The sequence below is a fragment of the Lissotriton vulgaris genome, chromosome 5, assembly GCF_964263255.1.
Source record: "Lissotriton vulgaris chromosome 5, aLisVul1.2, whole genome shotgun sequence".
Lineage (NCBI taxonomy): Eukaryota > Metazoa > Chordata > Amphibia > Caudata > Salamandridae > Lissotriton > Lissotriton vulgaris.
The window spans coordinates 1,208,255,014-1,208,278,331 of NC_141693.1; the positions used below are offsets into that span (position 1 = coordinate 1,208,255,014).

At 44.2% G+C, this 23,318-nt stretch overlaps 1 protein-coding gene across 1 annotated transcript in view; it reads left to right on the forward strand.

Annotated features, from left to right (window-relative positions):
- The window catches only part of LOC147712287 (uncharacterized), a 215,507-nt gene that overhangs the window by 88,873 nt on the left and 103,316 nt on the right, over positions 1-23,318 (forward strand). The window contains exons 5-6 of the mRNA XM_086923018.1: positions 8,987-9,100; positions 16,123-16,236. Coding sequence (XP_086779144.1) covers positions 8,987-9,100; positions 16,123-16,236 — 228 coding nt within the window. The remainder of the gene's footprint in view (positions 1-8,986; positions 9,101-16,122; positions 16,237-23,318) is intronic.

Here is a 23,318-nt window from a genome sequence, read left to right on the forward strand (position 1 = left end):
AGGCTAGCCATTGGAACAGAGATCTGTCCGTCATGGCCGGACCAGATTCGTGGGCGTTCCCGTGATTTCTTCCCTCTCCACCCCTTTCCGATCGTCATTGCGGCGGTGGGCTTGTGCAATATTTTTTTTTCGTCTCGCCATGTTTTCTTCATTTCCACCGTGTCTTTTGCAGGGGTGGGCTGTGCACTGAGGCCGCTGATCAGGTAAGCAGCATTTTTTAATAATTTAGTTTTTATCCCGTTCCCGACCCCCCCCCCCGCTCTCCGTGTGCCCGTTCCCGCCCCTGCCCCCCCTCCCGCTCTCTGTGTGCCCGTTCCCGCACCACTTGTAAATGCTCCCACCCCCCCCTCTCGCTCAAGTTTTACTCTTGCATTAACTCAGTTCTACTCTAGGCTGAGAAGCCCTCGTGCGCAACGTCCCCATAGCCATGACAACTCAGAGTCACTCTATTGGTTGTGAGCAACGGCGCAGGAAGTGGTTTGCGGCGTCCAACAGGAAGTAAACTTAGTGTTTGCCACTTGCCAGCACTGTAGCCGGTGCATGGGAACTATCACCTCCTCTCTCGTACCGCCCTCCGCAGGACAGGAGAGTGCCCCGACATCGGTGCAAATAATTAGACTTGAAAGCGCATTTTAAAAACAGAACCAGGAAACTCTGCTTCCTGTGGCTGTTTCACCAGATGTTTATGAGGCGTCGTCTTGTAGGTGCGTGTAAAGAGGCACGGCAACACATTAGTTGGCCTCCCAAAGTCACTGTACCTCTGTAAAATGAAAGTGTGAACTGGGGTAGCTGTCGGGATCTCTTAAGTGCTCCGTGCTCACAATTAAGGACTTGGCTTTGCAGAGAAACAAAGTGCGACCCGACAGCAGTTTAGATTGGGAGATGCCGTTCAACAATTAGGGTTCTCACTATCTCTGCTCATTCGTCAGCACAAAGGGAACTGCGGCAGGACTGTCCATTGTCAATATAACATTTTGATTCGGTTCTGAAACATTGGGCAAACTGCGAAGAATGGCTTAGACGAGATGGCCCGCATTTTATCAAAATATGGCAACAACGTTATACTGTAGTTTAAAAACTCACATTTAAAAATCTCTGCTGCTTCAATCGCCTCTTTAGTCTCTAGCCTTGCTCAAAAACAAGCTCAAGACCAACCCCTCTGGCCGTGAGATGCCACAATTTAAGATAACTTCATGTAACAAATGTTGATCTGTTATATGGCTGCAATGTGAATGTGCTGAGGCGTCATTGCAAATCTCCCACTGCTTCTATGTTTCTGCGATCCACTACACTCGCTACAACCTCACGTCCTGGTTCCTGCTGTGTTACACCATCCTCATTAAAAGAACTACTTTGAAATACCAATAAACAAGCATTGGCAAAGCCAATAGGTTTCGCCTATGCAAGATTTATTGGCTTTGTCAAAAAAAATTGCATGTTGCACAGCGGTGCGAGCTGCTGTGCTACATAGCTTAAAGTAAAACAAAAGGAAAACGGTATGACGTGGCCAGACTTTGTCACAGTGCTTTTTATTGTTTTTACTTTAAGCTAGGCACATGCAAATAAATTACAATTGTAATCTTCCCTATACTTAATATGCAGTTTATATTCTTGAACAAATGCCCATTGCAGTTACCAGCGTGTCAAAGTGTAGCTATCTGGAACACAACATGGAGAGGCTATGGCTTTTACGGTCAGAGCTACTGACTTTGGGGCTATTGTCTGCAGCACTCCCTTTCACCAGTGTACATCATTGCAGCCCCTTTCACACTTGTTTGTTGCCTGTACAATCCCTTGTACACCTGATGTTACACAAAGAGCTTCTCCCACCCAAACCTACCCATTATCTACACACTTCCTCTCAGACTTCTTGCTGTGTACAACCCTTTTCACACTCCTCTTTTATCTGCACAATCCCTCTCTCTCTCACTCCTACATCATCATCTCTCTCCCCAGTCTGTCACCTTTGAAGTCCTTTTTACACCTGTTGGTTACCTATGCAGTCGGTTCATCTCTAACAACAGTGTATAACTTGCACAGGGGGGCTCGCAGTGTGTGGAGGGCTCTGTGTGGGTGTATGGAGGGCTCTGTGTGGGTGTGTAGGGGGCTCTCTGTGGGTGGCTCTGTGTGGGTGTGTGGAGGGCTCTGTGTGGGTGTGTGGGGGGCTCTGTGTGGGTGTGTGGGGGGGCTCTGTGTGGGTGTGTGGGGGGGCTCTGTGTGGGTGTGTGGAGGGGCTCTGTGTGGGTGTGTGGAGGGGCTCTGTGTGGGTGTGTGGAGGGCTCTGTGTGGGTGTGCGGGGGGCTCTGTGTGGGTGTTTGGGAGGGCTCTGTGTGGGTGTGTGGAGGGCTCTGTCTGGGTGTGTGGGGGGGCTCACAGTGTGTGTGAGGGCTCTGTGTGGGTGTGTGTGGGGGGTGCTCTGTGTGGGTGTGTGTGTGGGGGGGCCCTGTGTGTGTGGGGGTGGCTCTGTGTGGAGGGGCTCTGTGTGGGGGGCTCTCTGTGGGTGTGGGTGTGTGTGGCATTTGCGAGAGATTAAGCTATTGGCATTGTAAATGACAATGCCATTCATTTATCGGTTTTCAAAACTAACACATAAATAAAAAAATTGTAATTTACAATGCCAATAGCTCTAACTTTTCCAAAGGCGAAACCGTTGCATTGTAAATGCTTGTTTCAGGAGGAGTTCACACCCCTTGGGAATAAAGACTCACACCAGCAGGGGCCAGCAGTAGGCTGCGGCAGCTCCAGTTGGTGCTGGTCAGCTGGGCAGGTGCAAGATGGCCTCTGGAAGGTCGTGGTGTCCTGTAGGTCACACAGGTTAGTTAGCCCTTGGTATCACTCTGGATGACGTGGTTTCAAGCTCAACAGGTCAAATCTTCCTTCTTCAGTTAACAAGGCTGCCCCTCTTCCTCAGACAGCAGGGCAGTTCTTCTTCTTCTAAGTCTTCCACAGGAGTTTTTTGATAAGAGGTTCTGAAGGTACAACTGTTATATCGATGCCAGCCTTTGTGCAGGAGTATTCTCTGACCTACCCCAGAGACCGGTTCTGGTCATTTCTTTCCTTTCTCTAGCTCCTGGCTGCAGACCTTTCTCGGGTGACAAAGGCAAGGGCAGGCCTAGTGTCAGGTTCCTTTGTATGCCCTGCATTAAGGACCCGTTAAAGTGTAATCAGGGCTGGCATAACTCCTTGCCAGCCATCCATTCATGGAGACCCTCTCCCCTCACAGCTAGTGCTATTTTGACTCAAAATCTGGAAGCAACATGCACCCCACAACAAGAGAGCCATTCACAGTCATGTGACCCGGGACACTGTCAGAAATGCACAAATCCTAACTTTCTAAAAGTGTCAGTTCCAGAATAGTAACTTAAAATCCAACTTTAACATTAAAGAGATGTTTAAATTACTATTGGTTTGAGTGGAAACAGCATTTTTCTATCTGGTCCCAAACTGAAGTAGCACTTATTAATTGAAACCCAGGTAACCCAGTTTTAGTCTATGGGGGAAGGTAGCCTTAAAGCAGTGAACAAAAACAACTTTAGGATTTTTTTCTACTGCCAGTGCATTGTAAAACATAAGTACACATGTCCCACCTTTTAAATACCATTCACCCAACCCATGAGCCTTTAGGAACTACCTTGGGGGTAACTTATATGTATTCAAAAGGAAGGTTTAGGCCTGGCAAAAGTGTTATTTTGCCAGGGTGAAATGGCAGTTTTAAACTGCACTACAGGCTACAGTGGCAGGCCTGAGACAGGTTTGAAAGTGCTATTTTAGTGGGTGGCACAATGTGTGCTACAACCCACTTGTAGCACTTAATTAAAAAGCCCTGGGTACATTTACCAAGGACTTCTAAGTAAATTAAATGCGCCAGTGGGGTGTATGCCAATTTGTCCATGTTTGAAGGTGAGAGCACAGTACTTTACCACAGGTAGCTTTAGCCAGCAAAAATAATTCAGAAAAGAAGGGGAGTGAAGGCAAAATGTTTGGAGGAATACCATGGCAAAGATGTTAGGTCCATAAGCACAGAGTGGCTGTTTACTGGGACAGAAGACTCGCACCCACCATTAAATCATGGATTCACAATGTCACATACTGTCAAGAGCAACTGTCAAACTATTGGGTGCTTATGTCACTCCGATCTTGCACTAGAGACATCTGGGAGCCATTAATGGCGCTACGACAAAGATATTCTGATTCACTAGTCACTACTTCTACCACTTGAACACACTGATACACTGTGATCTTACACGCTCTCTTTCTTATTCACAGAAGGGTTGTATAGCCTCTTAGATTGGGTTTGTCGCCTTACCGACCAGAAATTTTTAAAGGGTTATTAGGTCTCGCCTGTCGATGCGCATGCGCATCGAGCAAGCGAGACTATTGCGAGTTATCCACACTTTATCCACACTGCAAGGAATCGTGGCGATTCCTTGCAGTGCCCGTGACTTTTAAGGTCAATGCGCATGCGCATTAAGCTTATGCGCATGCGCATTGACCTTAAAAGTCACGGGCGCGTGCACGTCCGTGTTTGTTTACCCTTGCCTACTCTCTCTCTCCCCTCTCCGCCCCCGTTCCGCCCCCTCCCCTCCCCGCCGTGTCGCATTTCTCCTCCCCCCTCCCCTCTCTTCCGTCCGTCCGTCTTTCCCACTCTACAAATTTTTGTTTACCCGTGTCGCATTTCTCCTCCCCCTCCCCTCCCTTCCTTCGTCTCACCTCTCCCCTCTCCGCCCCCTCCCCGCTGATCCTGTCTGCAACAGAGGCTTCTCCGAGGCCCCATCTCCTGGCGCCGGTCCTGTCTGCCGTCTCTCTCAAAGGCCCCCCTTCCCTCGCTGTTTGCGTCAGCCTTAGCGCTTCCCCAATCACCCGCTGTCCCCCCATTGGCCTCTGCCCTCGCCATCGACATGCAGTACACACAGTTGTTGTTTATTTATTTCCTTCGTGGTTATTGACCTAAGCAGCCATGTGACACGCATCTCATTAGCACGTTGCCAAGGAAACCCCGAAACATGAGGGGGCGGTAGGACGCCGGCAGCTTTCCTGGATTCTGCGACCTCCTCACACGGCAGAGGATGAAGAGAGCGCAGGGTGGCACGGCGCTCGCTATGCCCAGATGGGTGCCCAGGGCTGCGCGCACAGGGAGGTTGGCATGTTTTATTCCATGCTCTCAGGATCTGGCCGGAGTGCGTACACGGATCATGTCTCAGACGCTAAAAGTGTTCATCCGAAATAGTGAAACCATCTCAGCTTTTATTATATCCAAAGTGAATATGCATGGCCCATTTTTACATAATCTCAACTTCTGTGGTGGTTATTTGCATATGCGTTGGTCATTCGGAAAGCAGGACTAGATTTTGGGTTCGTTGGCGATTAATAAACGCTCCATTAATGCAATTACAGTATATAACCCTCCTCGCCCACAATAATACCACAACACTCAGCTGCCAGGTAGTAGATTGTAACTCTAACAGGCTGCATAATAATGCCCTAATACCGCTTGTTTTCTTAACCTCCGAGTTCCTGCAGCCCAGCTCTGCCATGAGAGCGGAAGTGCCGTGAGAGAACAGCTGTTATTTATTTTTCGTCTCCTGTGACATAACTGGTTGGCTTCTCGTCACTGAAATGTCCTTACCTCCCAATATTGTGTAATTTATGAAAGCAATTGATAACATGGAGGGAACAGTGAAATATACGTTTGCCACAGGCTGGGATACGTTTTTAATACAGATGGATCATTCATTGCCTCGTAGTCATTGGTTAACAGTTGCAGTTTCGTCCTTTACAATGGCATGGATGTACACGGTCCTGAAATCGCAGCGACCTTGTTTTTAAATTCTCTCAGATGACTCTGGCTTATCGGGCAGCATGGATATTGCCCCTTTAGATCTGTGGCAGTCACACATCAGGGTCTGCCAGGCACGTGACTGATTTTGCCATACCTACTTTGTGATCGCGAACCAGTGGTGTGCTGGAGGACCTCATAATTTCCTTGCATGCCAAAGTACTTTTGAGTACCTCACAGTGGTAATGGTGTAATGTATTTACACTGCTAAGAGTAGCTACATCAAGCGTATAACACAGTTGGAAGCTTTTTTTCTGTATAGGTATGTTGTTTTAGTCTATTTCTCCTCCCCCCTCCCCTCTCTTCCCTCCAGCTTGTTTTTTGTTTATTTGACCCGCTCCGCCCCCTCCCCTTCCCGCCGTGTCGCATTTCTCCTCCCCCCTCCCCTCTCTTCCCTCCGGCTTCTTTTTTCTTAACCTCCGAGTTCCTGCAGCCCAGCTCTGCCATGAGAGCGGAAGTGCCGTGAGAGAACAGCTGTTATTTATTTTTCGTCTCCTGTGACATAACTGGTTGGCTTCTCGTCACTGAAATGTCCTTACCTCCCAATATTGTGTAATTTATGAAAGCAATTGATAACATGCGAGGGAACAGTGAAATATACGTTTGCCACAGGCTGGGATACGTTTTGAATACAGATGGATCATTCATTGCCTCGTAGTCATTGGTTAACAGTTGCAGTTTCGTCCTTTACAATGGCATGGATGTACACGGTCCTGAAATCGCAGCGACCTTGTTTTTAAATTCTCTCAGATGACTCTGGCTTATCGGGCAGCATGGATATTGCCCCTTTAGATCTGTGGCAGTCACACATCAGGGTCTGCCAGGCACGTGACTGATTTTGCCATACCTACTTTGTGATCGCGAACCAGTGGTGTGCTGGAGGACCTCATAATTTCCTTGCATGCCAGTGTACTTTTGAGTACCTCACAGTGGTAATGGTGTAATGTATTTACACTGCTAAGAGTAGCTACATCAAGCGTATAACACAGTTGGAAGCTTTTTTTCTGTATAGGTATGTTGTTTTAGTCTGATGTGACAGCTAAAGTTGCCCCCGACAGTTCAACTTGACGGCCATATGATAAGTGCCAAACTGCCACTTTAATCAAATGTTATGATTTCTTGTTTCTTCACTGGCCAGAAATCAACCATAATCTATAGCTACATTCCGTTTAGATGGTTTGGTTTGGCAACAGCACAGCAATGATTACCAAGTAGTCTGTATACGTAGCATTATTTTACTTTATAGGACCTTCTTAGAGCTCTTGGTTTATATTTATCAGAACTTAGAGCAAATTAATTACATCATATGTGCATAACCGTACGTTAGATTTATTAGTCAAGCATCTGAACTCAGTGCATGAAATAAAAAGATCTGCTCTCAGCATCTTGCTAAAACTAACCCTTGCATGTGTTCAGTGCCTTGCAAGCAATTGTATTCATACGATTTGAGTGGGAAGTGAGCTGTTAAAAATATCTCTGGGTTACACATTGTCTGTTTAATGCCAAAAGCACGGAAACCCGAGCAATACTGTTTTCTTTTTTTTTTAAATTACAGGTAATTTATACACATTTAACTTCATAGAGGTTAATATTTATTTTCAAGAATGCAATTGAAGAGGTATTTACATGGCAATAACATTTTTTACAGCAAAAGTACGCAAAATCAAAGTAAATTTCGAATTTAATATTCTGAAAGCATATCTATGGTAGCACGTTAAATTGAATGCCTACCAGTGCAAGGTTCAACTACATTTTACAACTACGAAGACATAGCTGGGTATATACCCTCACTCACCCTCACTCATCCTCACCCTCACTCACCCTCACCCTCACTCACCCTCACCCTCACTCACCCTCACTCACCCTCACTCACCCTCAACCCCTCACCCTCACTCACCCTCAACCCCTCACCCTCACCCTCACCATCACTCACCCTCACTCATCCTCACCCTCACTCACCCTCACCCTCACTCACCCTCCCTCACTCACCCTCAACCCCTCACCCTCACTCACTCACCCTCACTCACTCACCCTCACTCACTCACCCTCACTCACCCTCAACCTCTCACCCTCACTCACCCTCACTCACTCACCCTCAACCCCTCACCCTCACTCACCCTCAACCCCTCACTCACACTCACTCACTCACCTTTAGCATTGGCTACAGGAAACAAAAATGCTAAAGATTTACAAAAAAAAACCATAAACAATTCTAAAAGCACTAACTCTAATGTTGCGAGACCTATTGCATTTCCAATGCTTGTTTATTTTGTTGGCACTGCATATTCTGTGTTTGGTATGCCCTAACATGTTTCACTGTGTACAATTGGTAATATATACTGCTATACAGTGTAATATGGATATGTTGCCACTTCTTTACCTGACACCGTTCCCTTTCCTAATTTCCTTCCTCATCTTGATCTCTCTCCTTCCCTTTGTTAATTGGAACTGCTCTTCTTTTGGTTTGTATGTAATGCTAAATGCCAATAAAAGCATTAAAAAAAAGATGTCAGGTCCAACACTATCGTCTTACTGGAAAGTTAAAAAGGCCAGTTGGTGATTAACCAGTTTTACTATATTTTAGAAGTCATCACACATACATTGGAGACTGAATAGCAGCATAAAAGTGTGCAGAGTGCATAACTAGCAGCATTAGGCCACAAGAAATGGGTCTGGTGACACAAGATCAAGCACTTTCTCATGCACGCTCTATGTGACAAAGTGAACGATATGTTTACTGAGCCAAGACAATAAAGTGAGCATAGAGAGACAAAACAGGCACTAATACATAAAAGTATATTTTGTGAGGGAGTGACAGATTAAAGAAATATTTGAAAGGTTAGGAAAGATATGGAAAGATAGAAATTCAGCTCAGAGAGCGAAATAAGACCACTTGGCAGATGAAAGCCTCATTGAAATCCAAGATTTTGTTAATACTTTAAAGATGCAACCGAGTCCCAAAAACAGCTCTTGTAACCTGGTGCGGCTTTTAACTCTTGCACCTGAAATCGTGCTGTAGGCCTGAGAAACATTCAGGTCGGTGAGAAGCTAAATGTATTCACTAGATTATTTGAATATAGAGGTCTCAAAGCAAAAGACAAACTAAATATTTTCAAGAGAAATTCTAACCATTTTATCTTTTTCTGACAGGTGATACTATAGCTAACCCTGATGCGCCCTTAAGGATAAAACGTGAGAACTCACAGCATTTGAGGAATCTTGAGGACACAGGAGGAGTGGACATAAATCATTGTTTCAGAACAGGTGAGGAAGTAAATCTGAAATATGCCAATTATCCTTATTCGAAATGTCCTTGTATCTCCTATCTGGAATTCCTTCCCATCTATTAGAGAAACGCAAGTGCACCTTTTGTTTAATAACCCTGCCCTTAATAAACAGATACACTGTGTTTTCAGCAGAACCCTATAACCCTTTAAAGAAGGATGCCGGCTGTAGGGTTGCTACCCTTGTTGTCATTAATTTGCATGTGTTAAAGCGTAGGGGTAGTTGAAGAGCCCATGTTTCAGTCTTACCCCTAATGCCATTAGAGCAGTGGTCTCCCAACTTTTCCGGTAACAAGAGCTCATTATGTACAATGAAAATTGTACTGAGCAACTAGTATTAATAGTTTTGTAAAATTGACCACATCAGACAAGATTAAATTAGTTACCACCCTATGCAAGATTATCGACAGTGATCACCTCACTGAATCAGGCAGGATTACCAGCAGCAGCATAAAAAAGACTTTGGGCCTGATTTAGATGTTGGCAGACAGGTTTCTCCGTCAGAACGGTGACAGATATGTGGTCCGCTGAAATATAAATCCCATAGGATAATATGGGGTTTATATTTCGGCGCAATCGGGATATCTGTCACCGTTTTGACAGAGTAACCCGTCCGCCAAAATCTAAATCAGACCCTTTATCAATTTGGAATGCTTTACATAGGTAATATATCGCTGAAATGTTTGTGGCATCAAGGTAATATTAGTAATGAATGTTCCCAACGGCACATAATTTATCACTCAAATAATAGCTTTAAAATATTTAGAAAATTTAACTATTTTCTCCAGGCATACTCTTATGGGTTCTGAAATATATGCATTTTTCTCTTGAATACATACTTTTCAATGTTTACATAAATATATTAATTCAGTCCTGTAAAAGCTCCTAATTTAGTAGGCTGGGCTGCACACTGGAGAGCTACTCACAGGGAGCTGGAGCTACTCGTTGGAGAAGTCCGCATTAAAGCATTTGTGCGGTACTTGCAGCCACTGCTGCTATCTGTTTGTTATGTATTTAGGAGCAGTCTGTGCACATGATAATAAGAGTGCAGTACCATTAGGTATTGAGAGAAAGGAAATGAACTCCATAGCTTTCTGCATTTCCACTACCTGATCATGGTACTATACGTCATGTCAAAGGTCTGAAAACAATTAATACTGATCTGATGTTTATGGCCCGAGGTGCCCTAGGGTACCTCAGTGCAGCAGGCACAGCAGACAGTATAATGATGGAGAAGAGGTTGATTCTTTTATCCTTTTAATAATGTTTACAAATCCTTTTTTTGTAAATATTTATCATTTGTGCGTCACAAGGTAAAGTGCCCTGATTTGTTTTGATCCTATTAAAATCTCTGTTCCCAGCACTCTTCAGAATTATAAAACACGTGGTTTATTTTTGCTTTCCTAACTGCTGAATGCATTTAGTTAATTTACGTGTATTTGCATTTTGTTGTGTGTTGAGAAAACGACATCCTACAGCCTTTCCTTTCAGATGCTCACCCCTGCAAAACTGTCACATAATTCACTTTAGAATCTCCTCTCAAGTCAGAGAAAGAATACACCAATCCCGTATTAAAAGAACGAGCAACGATTTTCACAAGATACAGCCTCTTATTTGACCTCTTTCTTTGAAGTAGGCAAATGTGACACAGAATTTAAAGCCATCATTATGGATTGCTCTTAGTTTTCTCGACCCACCAAAAATCGGCTTGCAACTTGGCCCACAGTTTGGGAAACACCGACTTTGAGTCTTGATCATATCAGCCAAGTATATAAACAATATATTGACATCAAGATCCCAGTCATGACTCACCAGCTTCTCTATGGCCTTATCAGTTGCCACTACGAGAACACTCTTGTGGTGACAGCTGATAAGGCGCTTACAGTCGGAAAGACAAGATTGCTGTCTTCTCATGTATATCCTTTTTGCTGGTAAATTCCTATATTAGCATGTTTACTTCTGCTGGGACTTTAATTGGCATCTCTGAGGAGGACACTTGTGTTTTGATGCCTTTGTTTCCTGGAACAGTGCTTGTGTGTACTTTGTTGTGCGCCTTTTTTTAACCCCTTTTCTAGTACCCGACTGTCACTTTGAAGCTGTCACCAGATGCCCTACATCCCCTGTGAAACGCACATAAATAAATGCAAATACATTAAATACTTTGGTGAGGCTCTGTTACTTCACCCGAGTCATAGAAGAAACAAGTTAATAGAATACATTGGAAACCTCCATTTATTGTCTTGGCATTTCTAGTCTTTTGGGATAGAATTCCCCAAAACATTGATAGACATGGAGTATGGCCGCCATGAGGAAACAGATTGTTGGCATTATTATAATTTATAAACTAGGGAAGTGCAACCTGCTTTTAAGCTATAGAATTGGGGTATGTACCATTTGCCAATGATTTCTCTTTGTGTCTTCTTTGAGAATGGATCTCCTGTAGACATCCTGAACACTTGGTATTACAGCATCAGTCCAGACCCAGTGATGAACCCCTTTGTTGTAGAAAATCTAATCATTGAAGGTTATGTAATCTTAATGGCTCATGGGACAGGCATAACCTAGCTTGCTGTAAAGTCATAAATGGCCCAATCTGTTTCAGGATTGAGCTTTAAAACAAACCATCTCTTAGGTTCTCTTGACAAAGTCAAACATGCACCATGATATTTTAGCCAATGTTTTTTCACAATGGCAATGACCACCCAACAGTAACGTTTTTTTGACAGAAACCATGACAAAATAAGCATTACCAAAGCGAAGTATTGACTTACTTTTTCAATGCTTGCTAACTTTGTTCTTAAGAAAATTTAAAAAAATTCAAATCCGATAAACAAGGCATAAATAATTGGTCAGAGTTTCCTGACATTTGAAATTAGTTTTCTACATAGCTATTTACAAAAGGTACAATGAATATCAGAAAAATGATTACGATTGTAACAAACGTCTAGTTGAACTTCTGCAACTGAGTTGAGTAACCTCCATGCAATGAAAGGTCACTCTCAACTCTGTGCTTTCAGTGACTGGTCCTCTGCTAAGGCGGAGGATCGTCTCCCCACTGCTTTTCAGCAGGGTGAGGAAAAATAAAATGAGAATAACTCAATGTTGTTATCATTTTATTTTTTCCTGTTGCTGGCACAGCAGCTTTGCCAGGCGTGGTGGGCATGGCTGCTCTGCTCACTAGAGAGGGGAGGAATGGTTTTCAGTCTCTAAGTGTGCATGAATGTTTGGACAGCCGTCTTGGGCAGGCCAAACATTCATGTGCATGTAGCATGCTCTCAGACCAATCACAATGCTACATTCCAGCATTGTGATTGGCTCAGGGTGAATGGGTGTTTCCTGTTCTGTGTTCTGGCCAGAGGGACGAGGAGAGGCGTGAGAAGGATGCGATGAGGAGGACGCGGCGAGGAGATGAGTTTAATTGTATTGTTTATTTACACCCTTCCTCTTCACCTGGCCCACCACCCCAGATCCATGACACCACCACTGTGTGTTTTTGCATTCACTTGCATAAACGGGTAAGTGGAAGTGTCACCTTATGTGCAAAGTAATGATGGATGCAATAGGTGAAATAGAACATAATACACAATCTGGGGCCACCCTCATTAGCTTTCTTTTGCCACTAGGTTTCAGAAGAAGCAAAAGATGCAATTGGGGGTGAGAATGTATGTGTCCGATGCAAGTGACAGAAGTCCATGATAAAAAGGGGATGGGCATTGTATAAAGAAGCTACTACAGTAGTGAAAAAAGACCGGGGCCACTCCTCCGTTGGAGCAGAAGTGCATTGCCCCACTCAAATGCTCCCCACACAAAGCCCTAGAGATGAAAAATAAAATTGTAATTAATGACCATTTTATTTTTCAACCACATGTCCCAAAGAGAGGGTCAGGGCGGGGCCTGCTGAATGAAAGTAGCAAGAGTGTGGGCTGCCTTGGCACTTTTCAAAAGAGCGCATGTTTTAAGAGCGCATTTATCGTTGGCCGGCCGTCTTGTGAGGGCCAGCCAGACATGCGCACTTAAAACCTCTCAACTCAGCTGTGTTAAGACAGCTGGGTTGAGAGCAAGTGTAAGGCTCCAGAGCGCTGTGGAGCACCAAGACAGGCCGCTCCCTCCAATCAGAGCTCTGCTCTCATTTTGTGAGCAGAGCCAGGATTAGCCAAGGGAGTTGAAGCATCCAGTTCCTGTACAGTGAGCGAAAGAACAGATCCGGCAGAGGACATCGTGTTGAAGGTGTTTAATGTTTTTATTGTATTTGGCCGCACACCTGCCCCCACTCCCCGTAGATGCCAGCCCCCACTGAAAAAAGAATTAACTTATTTTGCAAAACAAAGCAATGGACAGCTCAGCATCAAGAAATGTGACGTCACACAGCTGCAATAAGGGGAGAAAAAAAGAGATTCATGCAGGATGTAATAATTATGTCAAAATAAAAACCGAGTGTAGAAAGTGAAATAAATGAAATAGGAGAAAAAAGAGATGACTTGGTGAGAAGGAAATGAATGTAACTTTAGGAGAAACAGGACAGAACGTTTGGAAGCAGAGAAATACTGAGAGGATCTGACATTTGAAGAGAAACGTTAGACATATTCCAGGGAGAATAAAAAGAGTGAAAATTTCAACAGAGAAGAAAAAAACTAGACATCCAGAACATTAATAAAGTAAGGAATACTCAAAGGATTTAGAAAAACAAAGAGTCAACTTGTGAGCAAAAGAGGCTCATCTAAGCAAAGGAAAAGATGGCGTTGCCAAGTTCGAAGTGAATTACATAGAGCCAGCCAGGATGAAAAATAAATGGATATATATAGGAAGAATGAAATATACAGAGGTACAAAAAGAGACAATATTCCAACGGCAGTTTGACACTGATCATAGAGACCAATGGTTAACTGTAACAAAAGCATATAGAAACAAGGAGACACCTCTGTATGAGTGTGCGAGAAACTGTTGTGGAGATAAACAGAGTTTCACTGGGAACAAAAGAGCACATAAGACGAAATGGAGGTAGTCCAAATTTAGAAGCGAAAACATTCTTTAAAAAAAAATAAAAGAAGATTAAAATTTTCTTAGGTTACAGACCAAATTCGATAAGCAAATAGGCAGATGCAAACTCTACCAAATTAAACATTAAAAGAATACATGCACACAGGAAAAATAACATCAATTAGGTCCCAACATAAATCCGATTCCAAAACACAGATTCATCAATATGTGACCTAAGGGATTAAAATAAATAACAGAGGCTTGATTGACTAATGAATTTATGTCATTTGATTAATCCAAATATTCACAACCAGCATTAATAACATCCCATCAAATATTCTTCAAGACCCTAACAAACTTTAATAATGCAAGGGAGCCTCTTACTGTAGCCAAGGCAAATTATAATTCATAAATTTGCTTGAGAAGGTATCTTTTGCATCTGTAGGAGCTTCCTCTGAGACCCAAGCTCGGGCTAGGCAGATACCAGTATAATCATAGCTAATTTCTGCAGACCTCCCACTAATTCATTTTTAACGCCCATCATTTTCTCTTTAACCGATAATTGTACCGCAAAGCTGAAGCTAAGCGACATACCATTAGTCACCCCTTCCCAGAATGTTTGTAAACAGGGGCAAAGCACATTTGGAGGACATCTGCAGCCGGGAGCCTGCTTTTAGGGCACCACTTTAGAATTACATCTGGAGTGTAATAAACAAAAAACACAGTATACACAACTGCTGAAGTTTAAGATTAATGGAGTATACCGAGCGATCCAATAGGTCTAAAGCCATCTAAATCTCTCCAGCTGAAACCCCTGATGAAAGCAGTCTAATCCATTTTACAGCAATAGCCGGGTGTCATCTATAGCATACTGTGAAAATAGTAGATACATCCTACTCATAGTAGGTTTAATACCAGGTTTAAAGTAATATAGGGAAACCTCTGAACTGTCGTTGCCCTCCACATGTTGATGAGCCGTCATCATATAGTCCCTCAACTGGAGATATTTAAAGGAGTGATGAGGCAATTGATATGCTGCTCGTAGATCAGAAAAGGATCTAAAACTATTATATCAAAAAGTTGCCCCATTTTCGTAATCCCACAGTCAGCCCAGACCCTACATGTTAGATCTTGAGAAATACAAGAAAAAGCAGGATTAACCCATATAGGGGTCTCCTTATTAATAAACCCAATAGAATATTTCTTGCAGATCCCTCTCTAAGTATAGATGATATCCTTGAGTACCTTGAAGTGTACCCTCTTGAAATAGTGGGATCATCAAATCAATAAAGAAAAGAGGCTGGTGAAGCGAGAACATTCATGGAAGAGAGAAATTAAAGTGGAAAATAGTGAGCAGACATTACGTTGCATTGTATAAAATCATAGAGTCTTGTCTGGGCAAAAATACAGCATGTGTGTCTGAGTTGATTTTGAAACACCACTGTGCAGAAAGCAGAAGTTGTAGACTTGCAATAATTTGTAGTGTATTTCTTAGACTGTTATTGTTTGAAAATATGTGGTTGTTTTCTGGTCTTTAGATGGGCAAAGTGTAAACCGCAAATACTAGGATGTAGGGTCATTTTAAAATACAGCTTAGTACTAGAAGCAGTGCTTAACTTGAGCCTATGGTTGGCGGTGGGGGCACCAACACGTATTTGTTTGAATCCGGTGAAAAATACATAGATCAGGAAGACAGAGAATGAAAAAGAAACCAAAACCATCACAAAAGTAGAAAGCTGGGTCCTGCAAGAGTGAGATATGGGGGCAGGGAGCATCTGGTAGGAAATTAAAGAGACATGAGTTGGATTTAAGACTACCAGCTTTGGTATTTGGTGTGCCACCATTTAATTGCACTGGTGGTGGCTTTATGAGCAGTGCTCCGTGCCCCTGCACTGGTGGCGGCTTCATCAGCAGCGCTCCGGGCACCCGCACTCTTTCTTTTACAAATGAAGAACTGTCTAGAAGCAATTGAGAATTATTATTAAGTGACATAGTGAATTATGGATTTCTCCCTTCATGTAACAGGTGAAACAATGCAGGGCCCTGAATTGCATTTGAGAATTAATAATCAAGAACCCCTACATCCGAAAAATCTCTGCGACTCAGTCAGAAGAGAAACGAATGATTGCCTCAGTTCAGGTGAGGAAGAATAGTTTTCATTGTCATACTGTTGCTATTCAAATGTTAGAGGTCTCTAATAATTACCTGCAGTGCAGTTTCAATTGGAGCAGGGCTGGTTCTAGGGCAATGCAAGACATCAGCCCACTCTATGAGTTGTACATAGTTTCCGTCTTTGATTTTTAAAGGTTTAAGCAACATGTAGGAAGGTAATGGGGCTTGTGAACTGTATTATCTCCTGTTTGGCATAGTAGCCAAAAAGCTGAAAATTAAGTGAAAGTGTCGATTTTCTTGTATTCTGGTTTCTAAGCAAATTGCAATTCCTCTTTTTCAGTAGTTATTAACAGTAAAACAAATTAGAGCTTTAAGTATGCATATTACATAATATATGCTTAGTTGCTCCATTTCATATAACCTATATTGAATACTGCGGATTGTTTTATGCATGGAAATGTTCAAGTCAAAGATTGGGAAGATGTATGGGGGGACTCCTGGGTATGGCGAAGATGGATGAATTGAAATGCATTCCCTTTCATTTCTCTAAGTAGTACCTGTGTTCGTTGCTTAGATACAAATGAAAATTTACTCTTTGCTTTTGATACTGATGCAAAGGCCTTTTGTTACTGTGCACAGAAAGGTATGAATTTTCATAGTATTGAAAGGAAGATTATTTCATCGATGTTCTAAACAAAAACTGGCTGGAATGTGGACTTGGATAATAGACTTGGCTTCAGCATCTACTTTCCATTGCGTTACAGACCACAAGAAGACACAAGTGTTCTAACTCCCAATTGAGGGACTCTTGACAGAAGAGTATTTTCAAAGCTTTCCTAAAAGCAGACGTTCTTCAGTGTTCTCGAGTTCTTTCAAGATAGCATTCCTTTGAGCACACATACTGTTCGGAAATGATTTTGTTTCTCAAAGTACCCAACCACATTCTTTGCCTGAATAAGCACCCTCTTATTAGAGGACCATAAAGTCATCACAAAGTAATTATATACATTTCAATGAGATAGAAGATAACATTTTGCCATGGACAGACTAATACCTTGAATTTAATGGGGATATTCCTAGTTTCAGTGATGATGAACAGGAAATCTGACATTTTAACAAAGACAATGAGGTGAGTATAGTATGCAACATCTCTTCAATAAAGGTAAATAGCTGATATAATCATCATTTGCAGAAATAAACACCAAATTGATTACCGCGCTGGCTGCTGAGAGTGACTCAGCCCTCTTTGATTGACTCTGATGCAGCATTGCCCATTCACATTTAATTGTGACCACTCACACTAAGTATAGCGGTTTTATGACAGTGGCACTCTGCGATTTAGTCAGAGGCAATCTGTCACAACATTTTGTGATAATGCGCAGGTTATTATTAGACCTGTCCATACAGTGTTGTTAAATAGATATCTTCATTATCTCCTGAAAGTGTCATTGTTCTCTTTGTACTTAAACTGTTTTGTCCTGATGATGGTCTCGTGGACTTGACACATATGAGACCGAAATGTCGACGCTTAGTCCAGATCCTTTAGCTACAATCCTTAGATCTTTACCTATGAATGGTTCACTTTTTAGTGAAGACGGACACAAAAACCTAAAGAGTGGACTTAACACACATTAGCATATGTATCTGTAATGATTGATTTTTTTTTATGACGATGTAACTTTGCTGATGTGTGACTTGATATTTTTTGGTATGTACCTCATGATATTTTATATATCCCATTCAATTCTCCAGAATTTGTAGAGCGCATGGCTACTCAAAATCGGGCTTCACAGTTCTGTGGGACTGAGTGGAATGAGTGAGTTAAAAAGACTAAAAAAGAATTAGGGGCAAAGAAAGATCTTACGTTTTTTTCTGAAACTAGTAAAATTGTCCTCCATTCTGAGGCTGGTAGGCTGAGAATTCCGAAGCCTGCGTGCGAGGTAAGCAAAAGACCTACTCCCACTTCCAGTCTCTTGATTCTGGGGACAAGAAGCAGTTCAAGGTTGTTTGATCACAGGTCCCTGTTGGCATGGTAGGGGGTGGCCAGTTGCAACAGGACACATAAGCCTGTGTTATGCTTAGCCCGATGTAAGATGCATAGTGCCTTAAATTGTACTCTGCAGCTTATGGGCAGCCAGTGACGTGTATTGATCGCAATGCCAGCTGATTGTGTTTTCTGAATACCTAACAGTATCTGGGCGGCGGCACTTTGAATAATCTGAAGTATATTATTACTGATTTTGAGCTGCCTAAGTACAGTGAGTTGCTAAAATCCACACGGGAAAGGTTTAGACTTTGACTCCCGATTCTGCGTAATTCTACTGGGAGCCATTTCAAGTTCTTTCTCAGGGCTCTCAAAAGCCTAAACAGCTGCCAGACACCTTTTATTTGCTTGGGAGACCATGGTTAGATGGTTGTCCAGGGTCATCCCTAGGCTCTTACTTCTGACTTAGGGGATGGGCGCTCATCTAAGGAAGATACACAAATGATCTGATCTCAGAGCATTGGGTTGTTTCCAAAAGACCAAAACCTAGGCCTTTTCACCATTCAATTTCAGACAGCTGACTGCCAACCACTCAGACACCTTTGCTAAGCAACTGATGAGTCCCCTGGAAATAGAGTCCATATCTGGTGCCAGCGTAACAATCAGCTGGGTATCGTCCGCATAAGATACCATCTTGAAACCGAAGAAACATGTGTTATCTGATAGGGGGCGGACATAAATGTGAAAAAGCTTAGGGCTCAAGGATGACTCCTTGGGAGACCACAGTGCAGCTGATTGCTGGATGAGAGGATCTTGAAATGGCATTCATCCATAAATTTGGCCAACCAATTCAGTGCCTTCCATCTAATACCAACTTCTTTCAATTGGCAAAGAAGCGTAGGGTAGTAGACTATATTGAAAGTGACACTCTGGTCCAGGAGGATCAGTGCCACCAATACACCCTCGCCCAAGACCATTTTCAGATCCTTTTCGGCCTTTAGAAAAGATGTTTATGTACTATAGCCCACAATGAATCCTGTCTGGGTAGGGTGAAGAATGTTGTTGGTTTCCAGATTATCGGTGTTGTACCTATTCATTTTGTCTAGCATTTTGCTAACACCAGACAGAAGGCATATGGGTATATAATTGTCTCTTGTCTCAGGGTCTAGGTTGGGTTTCTTTAATAGTGGTCAAATAATGGGGTGTTTCCATTACACTGAGCATGACAGATTAAATAAGTCAGTCAAAGTGGTTTACATCGTAGTGCCCCCATTAGTAGGATCAATTGGAGCTGGGTCAAGCGAAGAGCCAGATTCGATTGAGGTTGCCACAGCCGTGAAATCCTCTATGGTCAATTGTGGGAAAGTAGTGAGTGGTATTTCAATGTCAGTGCCTCTTGTCATGTTATCTATATTATCCTTATAGTCCGGTGAGCCTGATAGGGTGTCATAAATGTCTTTAACTCTACCAAGAAAGTGATTAGCTAGAGATTCACATCATTCTCAGATGCTGTAGGCCTGGCCTCAGGTGTCATGATTTAGAAAGGAATTCACTATATCGTAGATCTCTTTTGAAGAGTTAGCAGATTGCTTGATCCTCTCTGCAAGATCATTTGTACCGGCTCTCCTGATGGCTTGATGATATTGTTTCAGCAATGTTTTGTAGGACTGTTTACTCATATCATCATATTTAACTCTCCATTTCCTTTCATATTTTTTGCATTCTTTTTTTTGTTGCTGCAACTCTGGTGAGAACCAGGTTTTTTTCCCCGAAGTGGCATTTTTTAATTTGTTTTTAATGGGATTACCTCATCCAGGTTCTTTGTAATCCATTTTTTACCTCCTGTATATGACAACAAGACCTCTGTTTCTTCGGTTAAACTGGGGGCTGATTTACATAGGGCTTGCTTCCACCTGGCCAGATTCAGTATAGCCCATTTCCGGAGGTCTTAGACTATGAGGGCTGGCATCCCCTTTTGGAATCGAGAATGGAACGATGTAATGGTCGGTCCAGACAGCTGGCAAAGGCTGATCTACTGTGAAATTAAGTACGTTAGTGAAAATTGGGTTCAGAATGTGGCCTTTGTTGTGTGTTGGAAGACTGACCATCCGAGAAAGGTCGATCACTGACAGGTCGTGCAGAATGTTGGCAACCTGTACACACTCTCTGAGTTTTCTACATGGATGTTTAGGTCCCCTAGTACCATGATGTGAAGGCTAGAGGCAGCTAATATGTCAGACACCAGCTTCATAAACTCTACAGCTGGACCTGGGAGCAGGTATAACAGGAGCCCGAGAATGTGAAATTGTGGGAAAGTCTGATAGAGAAAGCAAACTTTCACTACCTGGAATTGACACAGGGGTGAACTTACAATCTAGATTTTTTTCACAATACTTGCAATTCCTCCACCTTTCTTGTCTAGCCGGGCACGCCTTGCCATGCCTAGCCTGGTGGTAGGGCTTCTACAATATAAAGTCCCCTTTCCTCATTGAGCCATGTTTCTGTAAGATACAGCACGACTGGCTCAGCTTCCTCTAGGAAGGTAAACAATCCTAATTTGTGCTTGGGGAGGGCTCTGCAGTTAACTTGGTACATGTGCCATTGGCTTCGGTATCGTTGTGCAGCGCATTGTGCCGGAAACTGATTGAAATCTATTGCCTGCTGTGTGCTTTGAATGCCGCTTTGTTTATTTGCTTTTTAATATTGCCAGCGCTACTTTCCTGCTGTATTTGCGTTTTCCCCCAAGCGCTCTTGCCGTGCTGACCCCTCCGCCTCCATTTTGTTGTTGTTGTCCTCCTACGTAGCCCGCCCCGCCTCCCAGCTGAGCCGCCCTCCCACAGACTACAAACAGCGCTCCGTTACCTGGAAGCGCTGTGACTCGCTCTACGCTTCCCAGCTGAGTGGTCGCTCCCCTGTGGCTTCGATATCGTTGTGCAGCGCATTGTGCCGGAAACTGATTGAAATCTATTGCCTGCTGTGTGCTTTGAATGCCGCTTTGTTTATTTGCTTTTTAATATTGCCAGCGCTACTTTCCTGCTGTATTTGCGTTTTCCCCCAAGCGCTCTTGCCGTGCTGACCCCTCCGCCTCCATTTTGTTGTTGTTGTCCTCCTACGTAGCCCGCCCCGCCTCCCAGCTGAGCCGCCCTCGCCCCTCCCCCCCCACCCTCCATATATGACAGCTGTTCCCGCGCGCAGCGTTCGCGCCCAATCCGCGCCGAAGGTGCGCCAAAGGTAAGCCCGTCTACGCCCGTCTACGCCCGTCCGCGCCTGGACCGCACCCAGTGCCATACCCCCTGGCCCTCGCATTGCCCAAACATCCCGCATTACTTACGATGCCACCACCCTCCTAGCCCTTAACCCCGGCCGTTCCCCCAACTGCGTCCAAGCCGCTCCTGGACACACCCATGGACCTTTCTCATGCTACTCCTGCAAGTTCATCGGCACCGTCAACAACTCCGCTACGATCGCACCTCAGATTCCCGACCCCAACCACCTACAATGCATCTTGCTCAACACCCGATCAGTCCACAGGCACGCCATTGACCTATGGAATCTACTAGACACCATCTCTCCGGACGTCGCCTTCCTTACAGAAACATGGATGAACGCCTCCTCTGCCCCAGACATCACCATTGCCACCCCAGAAGATTATAAGATCATACGCAAGGACCGTACCGGCCACACAGGAGGAGGAATCGCTATCGTCCATAAGAAATCCATCCACATCTCAACCAGCTCTGACATCAATCTCGCCAACTCTGAACACCTTCACTTCCAGATCCACATCGACCCCAAGACCACACTCAGAGGCACCCTCCTTTACAGACCACCAGGACCCCGCGCACAATTTAGTGAGGACATCACGGACTTCATCACACCACACGCACTCCCCTCCAAAGATTACATCCTTTTGGGAGACCTCAACTTTCACCTTGAAAAGAACTACGACCGCAACTCCACCACCCTTCTGGACAACCTCGCCAACCTCGGACTTAGACAACTGGTCACTTCCCCCACCCACATCGCAGGTCACACTCTCGACCCTATCTTCACCTCCAGCAATCATGTCTCCTTCAGCCACACTACGGCTCTCCTCTGGACTGACCACAGCTGCGTTCACTTCACCTACAACAAGCCCAAACCCAACAACCACCCCCAACCAACTCTGCAAAGAAACTGGAACAAAATCACCATCGACCAGATCTCCTCATCGCTTCTTCTAAACCCCCCAGCCCACTCCTCAAACCCCGACTAAGCCGCCACTAACCTCTCCCTATGGCTATCCAACAGCGCCGACAGCCTAGCACCACTGAAAAAGCGACAAAGCAAACTTGGCAGCAAGAAGGCCTCATGGTTCAACGATGATCTTAAGAAATCCAAGAAACTCTGCCGCTCCCTTGAGAAGGCCTGGAAAAAAGACGCAACCACCAGCACCAAGGACGCCTTCAAAAACGCCACCCGCATACACCACCAACTGATCCGAAAAGCCAAGAAAACTGCCTTCAAGGAACGACTAGATAACAACGCCCACAACAGTAAGGAACTTTTCAACATCGTCAAGGAATTTACCAATCCCTCAGCCAACTCTAACGACATCACCCCCTCTCAAGCACTCTGAGACTCCCTAGCCTCATTCTTCCACAACAAAATCGCAGACATCCACAACAGCTTCGACAACCAACCCGGAGACCAACCCTCCCAACCATCTACCGGACCTTCACCCCCCTCGAACACCCTTAATGACTGGAACCCTATCTCCACTGAGGACACCATCCGCCTGATGAATTCCATCCACTCAGGATCCCCCACAGACCCTTGCCCTCACCACATCTTCAACAAAGCAGACTCCATCATAGCACCGCACCTCCCAGAAGTCATCAACTGCTCCTTCAAATCCGCCACCTTCCCAGAAAGCTGGAAACACGCCGAACTGAGCGCCCTTCTGAAAAAACCCACAGCGGACCCCACCGAACTCAAAAATTACCGCCCCATCTCGCTCCTTCCTTTCCCGGCCAAAGTCATCGAGAAAGCAGTCAACAATCAGCTCGCCGCCTTCCTCAAAGCCAACAAATCCCTCGACTCCTCACAGTCCGGCTTCCGAGCAAAACACAGCACTGAGACCGCC